At 36.6% G+C, this 14,511-nt stretch overlaps 1 protein-coding gene across 1 annotated transcript in view; it reads left to right on the top strand.

Moving 5' to 3' along the window:
- Positions 1-12,544, top strand: part of RAB11FIP2 (RAB11 family interacting protein 2) — a 36,355-nt gene extending 23,811 nt beyond the window's left edge. Inside the window, exons 4-5 of the mRNA XM_054581584.1 lie at positions 4,557-4,602; positions 10,652-12,544. Coding sequence (XP_054437559.1) covers positions 4,557-4,602; positions 10,652-10,879 — 274 coding nt within the window. The 3' untranslated portion in view covers positions 10,880-12,544. The remainder of the gene's footprint in view (positions 1-4,556; positions 4,603-10,651) is intronic.
- The last annotated feature ends 1,967 nt before the right edge of the window (positions 12,545-14,511 follow it).

The following is a 14,511-nucleotide window of genomic DNA, read 5'->3' as shown; positions in this document are numbered from 1 at the left end:
AGTTCTGTTTATACCCCTCCTCTCAGCTACATTTGTCACCAAAGTGAAGCCCCAGGTCTCTAGAGCCCACTCTCTCAGTGAAACAAGAAGATCAATGGGCTACTCCCCTTTGAACATAATTAATGTCAGAAGTTCTTCTGTGATAGTTTAAAGTTGTACATATTCCCCATACACAATAAGGAATGAATGGCGTTCAAGAGCCTTACTCCTCTGCCACCCGCTCCTTCCCCTTGTGCCCCACCCCCCGCCAGGTGGGAGTTTTCAAAGACCTAGAATTCACTTATTAAATACAAAATGGATCAAGTTGTAGGCCCAAATGGACTTGCCTTCATAATTTTAGCACTCATGGGGCCTAGAGAGAGCGCTTATGGAAGATGGAATACTACTTTTTAAATGCCTTCAAAAGAGTTTCCAATGTCTTTCTCATTGAAAGACTTAAAATCTTAGAGCCAAGAACTTGCACAGTTTGCATTGTCTTTTAATACTAAGACAGTTCAGCAGTTTTAATAGATCTTTGTTCTTCTATGGGTTTTTATTTTTATCTTGACAAGCACTTCATACATTTTTTTACTCTCATTAGTCCCTTCCCAGCCTTAGGTATTCTTGCTCCAAAAGAATCTACGTATGTTTTCAGAAGAGACAAAGAACGACAGTGAAAAAAACCTGATGATTGCTAGACGTGCTCGAGGTTTCTGCAGTGGTCACTTTCACTGCTTTGTAGGGTTGGTTTGCTTTGGGGACATGTCTATAGGAGGCTAGTCCATAGAAGAAATTAAACGGCACTTTCAAGCTCTCACCAGTTTACTTATTTCTTTACTCAAAAGAAATAAAATTAAGTGATGTTATAGGAAAAATACTAATAAATTAAGTGATGTTATAGGAAAAATACTAATGATTTCTTAAGGAATATTTGAGTACTAGTCATCTGAAAATTTAAAATTAGAGTTTACTTAGAAAAATTATTTAAATTTGGAATATCACAGTAGAAAATAAGCTTTTACCTAAAAACTGTAGAATGTTAAAATAATGCATTTTATTAGTTTAAAAAAATTTAAAATATGAATTTAAAATATTTGTATCAGCTTAAGAGTTACTTTAAAATCCCCTGCTTCCACCAAACTCAGTTCTGATTTCTAAAACAATTTTTTTAGAAATTGTTTATAAATTCTGAAGTTTAAATTTACTTTTTTCAACGTGGACATGTCTGAGTTCATTTTCTACCTGATTAAAAACACCACGTTCCTTAACCTGTCAACAACTCAGCTGAGCAGTCAGACTGTATTATTCAGTATCTCGCGTGACGTGAGGAACCATCCAGAGGAAAAGATATCACAAATTGGTGCCACACTTCGATAAATAGAGACATTTTCTTTTTCACCAAGCTAATTCAATCCAGTTCAGTTAACTCTTTCTTCCCACTTAAGGACAGATCAAAAAAGCAGCCATGAATGAGTGAGTCTGTCATGTGTTTGACACGTCAGTGTATGACTACAAAGACGACCCACGAGGGAGGGTTCTGCCTTTAGATTTTAGACAATGCCCCATACAATGGCCCTGTCCTCAGATATGCGCTGGGGACAGCTGAGAGTGTCAGGGCTCCGGTTACCCTCAGGTAGGGCGGGAACCAGCTGGGCTCTGCCGCACCCTGTGCTGCAGGCTTTTAAACCCTTACTGCGGTCACCTCTCCAGTTCATCTTTCTCAGGAATTCAGGCGTGTTTCAGGTTGTCACCGAGTTCCACTTCAGCTCCAGAGGCTAAAGCAATTGGATATCGTTACTTTTATGACTTTGATAAAACCTTTGTCCTAAATGCCTGTTTCTGAAAAATGCTTATCAACATAAATATAATACTAGTATTTCTATTTCTCAGTTCAAAATTTCTTCCTGAGACATAATGAAATGTATACGGTCATATTCTTCAAGGATGTGATGGGATGGATTATGCTACTGCACACGAAACGTTGAAACAGCATTTAGGAAAGGAGGCAGGAGGTGCGGCAAGGTTGCCTGTCGCTCTGCAGATGAGGCCTACGAGCCTCATCCTGGCATCAAAACCCTTCCAGGTCCCCTTCCCTACTGCTGCCTTGTGTTCCAGGCTCTGGTGTCCAGCGGTGACCCCTCTGTCAGGCTGCCCCGGGCCATGCCCTGTGTCTTCAGGGTCCTCTTTTTCTGGCCTGCCACCTGATCCTTCATGTCATTGAAAATCCTACTTCGTCCCTGACCAGTTGCTGTGGTGGAGCACTTCGTCCCTCCAAGTGGCCGGAACATTCCACCCTGAAGAGTGGTGTCCCCGACCGCCCCCGAGTGCGGCTGGACCGTGTGCTTGCCCCCGTGAGGGGGGTGCACTTTCTGATCCGTCCCCCCGTCCCTTATGCTCATGGCTTCGCGGGGCTGCCCGTGCTCACTGTGCAGGGACCAGGGCCAGGGCCCCGTCCCAGGGCGGGGGGCAGATGCCAGAGCGGGACGTCTCCACCACCCCCAACTCTGTGGCCACACGCAAGTTACCGCAGCTCTTTGTGGCTCTCGTTTCCTCATTTTGAAAATGAAGATCATACCTGCTTCAAGGGTTATGAAGATCAAATGGTTTAATTTGGGGAAAATGCTTAGAACAGTATCTGACACAGGCTAAGTGCTATGTACGTGTTTATTAAATACATTACTGAACACGTGCTATCTGCCAGTCACTGCTACGTGTTCCACATGTTGTTAACTAATTCAGTCTTCATAGTCGTATTACATGGTAGATACTGTTGCCATCCCCATGTTACAGATGAAGGGGCCCAGACAAAGTTACACAGCTTGCCCAAGGTCACGCAGCAAGTCTAGGGCAGAATCAGGATTTGAATTCACACCTCCTGGTAGCAGGGCCCGCAGCCGCTTCTCTGCTTACAACCATCGTGTGTACTGTGGCACCCGAATGTCAGTCATTTTGCCTAGAGGTGAGCACAGTCAGATGGAGGGAGTGCAGCAGAATGTGTTCCTGGACCGTTGGAAGGCAGCGAGCTGCGAGAGACTGGTGAAGGGAGAGGTTGGTCCCGCCGGACCCTGATGCTGAGCGCCTTGGATTGAAAACCCGAGAGGATGGGAACCGAACCACATGTGTTAGCAGCTGCTCCCATAGTGCCCCAGGCCGAGGTGTACTCTGTGACGACGTTTTTTTTGGATTTTGTTTTGTTGTTTTCTTTTAAGCCACTCTTTTTTGTCAGGCTCTTGTGACTTGGCCGGTACAGTGATCTAGCCTGGGACCATACAGAACACAGTAAAAGCAGTGGGGCGTGGGGAAGGAGAGAGGGTGCCAGCTGTCTCTGCCTGTAAAATGCATTGTAGGTCCCTAAAACATGCTTCATTCTCTTCTACCGCATCACCCAGCTGCCCTGAGGCACTGTCTGCACAGGAGCCCGAGCTCGGCGGGGTCAGCCACTGGTTCAGGAAGCTCGCACTACAAATCTTAGTCATAACACGTTGAGGCCTTGGACGTAAGGGCGGTTCTTTTGAGGTGGTTGTACGTGGCATATATGCTCTGTAGATTTACAGCTTGGGACATATACCTGCGATAATAGATTATTTTCCAGACGTTATATCTAACTTCCAGACCTTCTGTGTGTCACAGTCAAACGTTTTAAAAGTGAATTTCTTCAAAGGATTCCAATTGTTTAGCCGATAAAGCAGAGGTAATGTAACATATATATATATTTTACTGTTAAGTGTTTTTGGAGGGGGTATAAAAAGGTTCCCAGGACAGTAATGCTTTGTAGAGGTTATAATGGCTAATACTCTTAAGTGCAGGGTAAAAATCAAACCTGAATAGCAACGATGAAATATTTACTCATCAGATGGCTTTGAAGTTTAGCTTCTTTTTGGTTGCAGTCCCCTTCCTAATGGACATGTTTCGGAGAAGAAAACGATTATAGCACTCAGCTGTGATGTTTTCTTACTCTGTGTAGAGGAAATCCTTTCTTTTTTCCCCCCGGTCCATTTGGGGGTTTGAGTTTTGAAGACCAGCTACTTAGAAATCATATTAATTGCAGAGATGGTTCCTACCACTGTGAATGTATTCTCATTGATAGGCTGATGTTTAAAAGATAGTTTTTCTAATACCTGTAGACTTTTTTGAAAAGTTTGCTTTAACTCTTTTATGCTACAGTCTTTCCAACCTAAGTTTATTTAATTCTCCATCATTTTATATTAGGAGACCTAAGGTGAGTGTGTGCATGTAAAATGAATAATAACATTAAAACGTTTAGTTTTATAAAATAGCTCATTGGGTAAAATGCTTATGTTTAAAGGTATTTAGAAACTGCATATTTTGAGGTACAATTCTTTAGTTCCAATAACAGCTGAGGGGTTTTTCTTCAAAGTTTAAAACTGTAGCAGCTTTAGAATGGTGAGTAAATACTGGTTTTCTTCCACATCCTGGATGAAATTTCACTCATCTGAGTGATTTAGGATGTTAGAAATTATTACTGAAATGTTGGTTAAAAATGTTCCGTTTTTATGTTTCCTCCCACGTGGACTATGATACATTTTTAACATTTATGTTTGTCTTTTACTGCTCAGTTTTCATACGAACCCGACAAGCAGTGAAGACCTCAGGAAAATTCCGGTAAGTTGCGGAGGGGTTTAGAGAATAACCAAAAAACAAACCACCAGCCAGCCTTCTGCCTGGCGCCCATTTCTCCAGAGTCTTCCATCTCCATGAACCCTTCAGCTACCTGCAGAGTATAGCTTAGTGTGATAGTTTGAGGAAAAAGGAGAAAAGCAAAATTGAATCTTTACTTTTAACGTGTGATAGGGTATGACTTCTGTACAATTTATGGAAGTTCAGGTAAACATAATTATAACTGAAGACTACTTAAAGTTTACACATTTTGTTTGCAGACTTTTAAAATTATTATGAAAGTTGTATGTCAAGTTTAAAATTATAGTTACGAAATAAGAGCATGTGGAGAAAACAAACTTTTTTTTTTTTTTTTTTTTTTTTTGTTATTGGGACAAAGATTGAAGAAAGGATAAAACTGTTAATATTCAACAATAGGAAAAGCATCCTGACAAGAGATCCAGTCACCCAGGAAAGTATTTGAACCTGTAGCATACTCACCTTCCTAGTCAGAAAAAAACCAAATATATTAACAGGCTTGCTAGCCACCAGCTCAGCTAACTCACTTCTTTGGGAAGGGCTATTCAGATATCTCAACTTTATTTTATTGTTACTTGAAATCCAGTTTTATATCTGTTTAGAGTTCCATTGCATCCGCAGGCAATTCGAAATCTATTAAGCCTAAGGAAGAGGTTACTTTACAAAAACATGGGCACATGTTCTTGGTAGAAAACTAAAGTCTCACTGAATAACAGAAATAGGGCCTTTATTCCAAGATGCTGGTGGTTGCTGTTTGAACCATCTGTCCTTAATGTGTGTGATCCAGATGTACAATAAGAATTTTTTGAAGCAATAACATATCACAATTTTCTATAACGAGCTGTGCCCAGAAGAAATCATGGTAGTGTATAAACCATTCTAAATGTAGTTCTTTCTTTAAAATTGTAGAAAACATAGAAGCGGAGGACTTTGTATTGTGTTTTTGCTGTTTTATGTAAATGATGTGTAAGTTTTTATGTTTCATAAATACTCAAGTCTTTATAATATGGCAGTCTGGCGAGAAATGTCAGAATATATGAAGTCAGCCTTTGATCAGATAGTAAAATGAATTCTATCAGGCGATTACTTAATCTCAAACAAAATGCAACATCAAAAAATCGATTTAATGTGCAGCGATTGTTTATTAAGTAACCTTAATTACAATTTCTATGTGCTTGTAAATGTACTTTTCCAAATCTCGTAATTTATTTTTGTAAAAGCATCCTTAGAATTCTTTAAAGAAATAAAATGTGAAAATTGTTTTAGTTAAAGGATTTAAAGGTGATAAAAGAATCCTTGATGTGTGATTATTTTTCTCCGGAATACTAACTATTCTAAATGACAGTTAAAGGATTACTAGGTGTTGTTAATTTACTGCAAGATACAATTAAGAGGAGAAAGCTCATCCTCATACTGATCGTGTTTGAGGAAAAGTATTTGAACGATTTTCATGTTGAAGATTCTAAGATGTTTGAAGTAATTTACATTAAGTTCTCCCATAATAGCCATCCACCGAGTTATTTTTTCCCCCCTTCTGGACATAGTATTTTGTAATTAAGTTTGTATGTCTTACATGCTAGTGCCAACACCTGTCGGTGAAAGCGCAGTGTTTAAACAGGAGCAGTAGCCAGTTGAAAGGGCAGTGTGAGCTCTTTAAGGCCTAATTAAGAACTGAAAGGGAGATGAAGGGAGGAGGACAAAAGATGTGAAAGTAGCTGAGATGATATTCCCAGAGCAAAGTTCCTCATTAGAACAATAATGAGATGATCAGAGAATGCCAAGCCTTCATCTTATCTCTCTCTCTCCCCCCTCTAGTTGCCCGTGGATGTCAGTTAGTACCCCACCAATATTTGGTTACCAGGACAACCTTTCTTTAAATCTTCAGTTATTTTGAGTCCCGATAATTTGCTTTTGTTCAAATTTAAATATTGTAAAAAACGTATACATTTCCTAATTTAAAAGGCTAGGCCTATGTGTAAAGTAAAATTAGATCACTAGTAACACTCAAAAGTCTTTTGCACAACTATGTTGTTTAAAATTGTGATTAGAAAACTTCATGTAATAATTCCGGTATTCTCTCAAGGAATCCCTAATTTCTTATATCTGCGTATGGAAATTTTTAACAGAGGTTCAGTACGAATGAAAAAGGATTGGTTGTGAAAGGGGAAGGGGAAAGAAAAATTTACATTACATTTCAATATAAGAAGACATCTTAAAAACATATGTGCTATCTAAAGTGCTGGAGGAAAAAATATTGAGTTCTTAGGAATCCCTGTGTAGGTTATTTGAGTCTTTACCACTTTAGAGATTTCCCAATTTTAGTTTTTCCAATAGTAGCATTAAAAGTAGCTTTTGAAAAAAATAATCAATTTTTATATTTGCCTGAGGATTTCTCTCTTTAAGCAAAATAACTTTTTGGGACCAGAAAACATTTTAATTTTCTGTTGTATATATTAATTGATATTAATCTTTATTATTTTATTTAGAATTATATCAGTAAACAAGGATAGATGTTTATTGGATATCAACTTAAGAATCTTATGCCTAATATTAAAAGGTTTACATGATTTTCAAATATGGGATAAAATCTGGAACTAAGCATAAAACTGTTTTTAATTATATTATATTCTTTTTCAGAATATAGTTTATAGTACATATGTTTTTAAGATGTTTTTCTGCCTAGAAACTTGATGCAGAAATTTGGGGTAAAATTTTCACATAAAAGGACAAATGGAAAATTTATTGAAAAGGTCAGAAATGTATTTTCAGGAAATCTGTCTATACATAAGTATTAGATGGTTGTAGGGGGGAAAATAAGCCAAATAATGGATCTGTACATTTTAGATTATGACTCTTAACTGTCAAACAATATTCCAGGATAATAATTTATTGTTTTGAGATTAAATTTTTAAATTGATTTGGATCATGGTATTAAGTTTAGCCTTTATGTCAAAATAAGGTTTTTTTTTTTGACATCTTTTCCTCATTGTCTTTAGATAAATGTTAAAATTTTTTTAGCTATATTATCTAGTAGTACTGGTATAGTGCTAAATATAACAGTGTAAGCTGTTTCCTATGTTTGTCACTTAATTAGTTTGGAGAAGTCAGTCATATATGTATAATTTGATTAAGATTAAAGAGACTCGAACATGCTATTCTTATGTTAAATTAAGAGAAAAACATGAAAGTCAACCAATCAGTAATGAATCCCATTTAGCTTAATTTCGTTAATCTCTGCAATTCTCACAAGAATCCCTATTTTTCATTAAATGTTATGTTAGAAAAATGCAATCACATTAGTTGGATGGTGCACTCTTTTAAAATGCAGTTCAGAAAGATCAGTATGTAGACCAGGAAATTTTAGAGTTAAAAGGGACCTTGGAGATTTTCTCAGGTACCAAATAAAGTGAGGCCTAGGTTGGTTTCTGTCTCAAATTTGTGCAGAATTATTCAGTATGAAGTGAGAAACTTTAGCTTATTTTTAAGAAATTTTAAAAATATACTTACCTGTATGTCTTATTTTTTTCTATAGAAACCTGCCAAATATAATAGTTATTTATAAGAATGTGGTTAAGAAATTATAATAATGTTTATATGTCTAAACTACTCATGACCAATTAAATAAACTATTAAATACATGCAAGAGTATGTGTATTGAGAATTAATCTTAAAGAAAGATTAATTGATCTGAAAGAGAAGAGAATAAAAAGTAAATTTACACTTGTCTCCAGAATTGCCCTTCAATTGTTGCAGAGCAACATTCTGAAATGTTTTTAGGGACAAAGGTAATACAACGCATAAGGTGTATCTGTTCCCAGTTTCTAATGCTAAAGTAAGTTTTTAAAAACATATTATAGAATATAAACTTACTTCCTTTAGCGTTCTTTCTATTCATTCTGTTAATCTGGTGAAGGCTTTTATTAAATCTTGTCTGTAATATTTCAGTAGTTTTACAACTAATCTCAGCCCCTCCAAATAATTTTACCCACTGCTGCCATTTTAATTTTCCTTGAACTTAGCTTTAATCATATCCTTCTTGTCTTTGGAAACCTTCGATGGCTTCCTGTTTCCCACAGCGATAAGTCTACAAGTCTTTTTTTTTTTTTTTTAAGATATTATTTATTTATTTTTAGAGAGAGGGGCAGAGAGAGAAAGAAAGAAATATTAGTGTGTGGTTGCATCTCACGCACCCCCCACTGGGGACCTGTACATGTGCCCTATATGTGCCCTGTGCATGTGCCCTGACTGGGAGTCGAACTGGCAACCCTTTGGTTCACAGGCTGGTGCTCAATCCACTGAGCTACACCAGCCAGGGCCTGTAAGTCCTTAATAATAGCATTGAACATCCTTGATGGTCTGCTTGGAACCTACCATTTCAGCCTTGCTCCTTACCTGAGCCTTATTTTCCAGTCACACTCCACCGATTACCTGTTTGACCACTATGCCTCAAACCTTGTTTCTTCCTTTGAACAAGCTGAGGACATTGCGTGAGATGCCCATGAAGCATTTCTGCGTAGTGCAAGCTCTGTCTTCTCTAAACATGAGAGATTCTATGGGGTCGGAAGAGTCTGTCTATCCTGAATTTTTTTCATTGTTTTGGAGAAGAAAGTGTGGTTTGATAACCCAAGCAACAAATTATCTTCTGTATTCTAGCTTGATCTTTGGTGTAGGCAAATCTTGGTGCTTGGAGAGGAAAGGATAAAAAATTACATGTTGGCATTACTCACGAAAGCTCCTGGACACAGAGCAAATTAAAGTAGATCCTGAAAATGAGTAAAGACAAATTTAATTCTTATTTTTAAAAAAAGAAAGAAAAATGGCCTTTCTGCATTCATTGGTTCCCATTCTCCATCCCCCACTGAATAGAGTAGATACTATTAGCCTGAAAGAGTAAGACCGATTTCCTCAGCATTTTAGTTTATTTTCCTTAAAGCTAAATGGAAACGTTTTGAAAGAAAGTGATGAAAAACCATTTTAAGTTGTTGAGTTTCATAATATAAAAAGGCATTAAAAATGCTACTTTATATTTGGCCATTATATTTTACATAATGAAAAACCTAATTACAATACACTATAAATAGATGACATTTTTTTATTACATTCCTGAGACATTTTTCTTTTAATATTAAAGTGTTTTTAATGAACATAAATCAATGCTTTTTTTGCTCTTTTATTTATATTTATGCTTATGTTTACATAATATAAATGGAAATAGTTTTAAAAATTTTCATTAACAGAGTAAGTTTTACAAAATAAGTCAATAGTGAAGTGGAAGAGAATGTAGATATACTAATCCTAAATATTATCATAGTTGAATTCTGAGTTTCCTGATATCCACGGGAAAAAGGGAAATAAGATAAAGTTTATAGTAAATAAGAAAAAGTTTATTTCCTGTGTGGAGGAAATGAACTAGTTACTCAAGGGAGAAAAAGCTGTTTGCCTCTAAATTAAAACAAGTTATTTCCATCAGAGCTTCTTATAAGGAAGCTAATTGATTTAATTCTGAATGCCTTCAACATTTCACAGCAAGAAGCAGATTTGATATTGCCGCTTCTTGTAACCGTCTCCAATAAAAAGCCAAAGGCATAACATTAGACTACAGTTCAATGGAAGTGACTTCATGAGAACTGATGTTCAAATGTGTAGTTTTCAATAGCTTTCTATAGTTCCTCCAAGTTAATTCTCTGAGATCGTTAGTTTTTTTTTTAGTTATATTTATTTTAGAACATTGTATCTTAATCTTAAGTTATATGTCAGTTTCTTGTATTAGGACCTTGTCCACATTGTAGAAAAGGATTGTAGAAGAATTCAGAATTACGCTACAGGCTGGGGCGCGCCTGACCTAGTGCCCGCCTCAGAACTGACTGGCCGTTCTGTGACCTGTCACTCTGGCTCCAGCTAAGGGTAGACAAGAAACTTGATCAGGGCTTGAAAAACCAAAAGTTGAAGTTCAAAATAATTCTGATTTGTTCCTGATACTGTATCTACTCAAGTGACACTCTTTATTCTGTTCTAGGACAGCAACCCTTTCGATGCCACTGCAGGGTATCGTAGCCTGACCTATGAGGAGGTACTCCAGGAGCTCGTGAAACACAAGGAGCTCCTGAGGAGGAAAGACACCCACATCCGGGAACTCGAAGACTACATCGACAATCTCCTCGTAAGGGTGATGGAGGAAACGCCCAGCATTCTCAGAGTGCCCTATGAACCGTCCAGGAAGGCTGGCAAATTCTCCAACAGTTAAGAAGCCAGTCGTACCATGCTTATAATTGGAGGGGAAAGAAAGGAAGGAAGAAAGAAAGGACAAAAAAAAAAAAAAAAAAAAAGACTGTTACCGAAAGAGACTACACTTCCAGGTTTTATTACATGCCCTCCTCCATTGTGAAAAGTTGTTTTACCCGCAAATACTAGCAGGGACTGTCAAGAGTGACCTTTGAAGTGAGCTAAGTAATTTAAACTTTTAAAGTGAAAATGGCCAGCTTCTCGATCAGTAAGCAGTTCCTTAGGACTCATTAGGTGCTGGAGCCAGCCGACCAACCCCCATGGGCCTAGGAATGTCTTCAGAGGTACATGACTTATTCCTCAGGAATAGATTTCTCATCCACTGGTATTGTGAGAATTGATACTGTGGTTGGGTTCTCAGCATTCAATTTATAGACAGTTTAGCCGCAGGAATACTGCTCACTATAAACACTACTTTAAAAAAACAGTTCATATTTTATATACATATATATGCACGTGAATATAAGTTCACGTACCTTTGTGTATAAAATACATGCATATACCTCACGTATACGTGTGTTTTTGGGACATTTAAAAACAACTGGTTGCCTCTAAAATTAGGATGCCAATTCTTAATTTGAAAACGCGTCTGTGCTCTATTGACGCACAACCAATCGCCATCGCTACTACAGTGTTACGGTTTGTTACAGAGAAGTTGCTTCAAATCACTCTTGACTATGTGAACCTTGGTTTCAAAATGAGCTGCTACTATCCACTCCTCCTGCATCAGACTTTTGCTCTTTATCCAAACGTAATGCTCCAAAGTCCTTTTTTAACTTTATTAACTCCGCGACAGCATGGATTCCTTGAATTCATTTTTTATCCTAACATTTGAGTTTTGTTTAAGCTATAAGCAGAAGATAAGCTAATGTAATATGTTTTGTTGAGATTCTGAATGCCTATAAATCACTAGCAAAGAAAATATTAAGAAGTTAAAGCTGAAGATAATTTGAGGGGGGAGTAGGTGATCATCTGATGCCTGATAATCCAAAGCAGTGGGCAAACTCTAGGAATAAAGCATTAGGCTTGGTTTCAAGTTACGTAAATAATAGAACAGATGGTTGCATTTGGGTCTTGAACCAAAATAACAGTTACTAAAGGAGGAGTGAGTTTCTAGAACAGATCTTTACTAGCATGACGGTACACATTATTCTTCATTTACCCTTTAAGAATTGATTTATCACAAAATTATATGTTGGCCTTTCTAAATAAGTCTGACCCCCACCAAAATGTTAATTACTTCCATGAATTATCTTTATATATTTGTATGAAATTAGTCTGAAATTTAAAGGGAAAAACAATGGTTATAAAAATATTACTAATTATCTATTGCTTATTTTTTATCTTAACCTAAAATACTCACTGTGAAACATTGAATCTGTCTCTCTGAATTTAAAATGAAAAACACACTGGTATGTTGAGACATGTATTTCTCAATCTTTTAATGAAGTGCATTTTTGTCTAATATGTATTTCTACTAAGACTTCATTGAAAGTTAAGTACAAAGCAGATATAATAGTTTTGCTCATTGTTTTGAATCATATAACACTTGGCCAAGCTTATATTCAATTTATAAGCTAAAATCCCATGTTATTTATATTTTCTTAGTTTCTTTAGTTTTCCTGTAAGACCATATCTTTTGAAATTTTGAAAATTTTCCCCAAATACAAAAATAATTTTTTGAAATGGAGAAGGAAAAATAGCTTTACCAACTTTTCCTTCTTTTTTACTTCTTTCATAAACCTCAGAATTTGGTATAGAAATTTTATTTTCCCATTTGAAGTCTTAATAATTATTTTCTAACATGGTGCCATTTTTAATTAACATCTATTAAATATTAAAAACTTCTTAGCATTTGTTTTTTCTGTTGTTAGTATGATTGAAGCTTTTCTTACACTTTTTCTAAAATACCAAAATCCATGTGGTTTTAGTAGTATGACAGATTATTTGCAGATATTTTAATATGCTTTGGCCAAATTTGCTCTTTATAGAATGAACCAAGATGTTGGTTTTGTATTGGGGATATGTTTTATGTGAATAGAGCTCATTAAAAAGTATGGTTCAAGTAACTGCTATTCTTTTTATGAGGAAATTCATTTTTAAGGAGACATTCTTTGCTTGTATAAAAACTGTTAAGAATTAGACTTATCCATATGTGAGCGATTTGGTTATAAGTGACTCAATATTTTTATCTTTAAATCTGAGAGAAGAATTCTATTGAAAACTCAATCTGCATTTATCACTGCCTAAAAATGTTCTATTGGGATATTCATGAAGTTTTACTCATGGTCTAGAACACAACGTTATTATATGTATTTTCATAACCTGTCAATATAATAAACGAAAAAAACAAAAAGTAAAAATCACTCCCCAGTAAACCCATGAGTGTTTCCTGCATTTGGGCAGAAGTGCAAACAGAGTGTTTTACTTCCCAGGCCATAGGAGACAGGGCAGAGAGGTTACCTTAGTTTGTTTCTCCAGAAGTAGCTAAGTATTAATGGTGTGTTTTGTTAGTAACTTAGAAATGGAAATAAAATATAGGTACTCATTAAATAATGCACAGCATTATATGCTTATAAGCGGATTTTATTTATGCTTAAAAAAATGCATGCTCAAAAATATTTCCACCAATAAGGATTAAAAAAAAAAAAAACCCCACAGAATTGATACTTATCTCAAACCCAGCTTAATAGACTTACGTTATAGAATTAAAATATTTCTATTTTAAAAATAGTATTATTTTACAACCAGTCCCCCTCCTAGCTTTAAAACCCAGTTTTGAAAATACTGAACATACTGTTCTTCCACTTATGCTTCCATTTCATTCATTGAATACCAGGGGCCTGTCTTAGCATTGTATATAAAATGACGCGTTGCCATTCATGAGAAGCGTTGAAGTATTGCTTTTGGCTGCTGTGTTCTGCATTGAGCCTAGTTTTGCCATTCTCCCATGAATGTCGTATTATCCATAGCTTATACAGAACTACGTCTATTGCTTTTGGCAGTAAATGAAGATTTAGTTGTAATTTTCCAGCTGTGAAAATGTTGCCTTGTATTTAAAAGGGGTTCGTGACTGGAAACCTCCGTAAAACGCAGCTCATTAGTGACAGCCTCGCTTTCCTCACTCCTGCCTCCACCAGCGCCCCTGCCTTCACCCTCTCCCCTGGTCCACCGCCCCCTCAGGGTGCTTATTTAGCAAGGAGAATGTAAAAAGAAAAGAACTGTCTTTATCTAGGACTTGTTACACTAGAGCTCGTATTTGCCTCTGTAGCTTTTTAGGAAAAGCTGCCTACCTTGGATTTGTAAGTCAAGCTGAAACTTTGATGTCCATGTACTCATATGTCTCGTAGATGTGCTAGGTGTCACTTGGGCGTGTGTAAGTGAAGTATGAAGCATGCTCGCGCACTCGGTCTCTTTGAAGGAAGGGGTAAGGGATCGCAGCGCTGCCGGTTCCTGATGGTAGATGTAAGGGTCTGTCAGCACACGTTTGAAAGCCCCCATTTTCACAGATTTATAACTTTCATAATCCAGATGCAATTATTGGAAGTATTTAATATGCAATAGGTAGCACCTTAACTAATTAATCTGCATCTG

This window comes from Pteronotus mesoamericanus, unplaced genomic scaffold, assembly GCF_021234165.1.
Source record: "Pteronotus mesoamericanus isolate MK-2021 breed Mesoamerican mustached bat unplaced genomic scaffold, CSHL_Meso_final contig_657, whole genome shotgun sequence".
NCBI lineage: Eukaryota > Metazoa > Chordata > Mammalia > Chiroptera > Mormoopidae > Pteronotus > Pteronotus mesoamericanus.
This window is presented reverse-complemented; position numbering and strand designations above follow the sequence as displayed.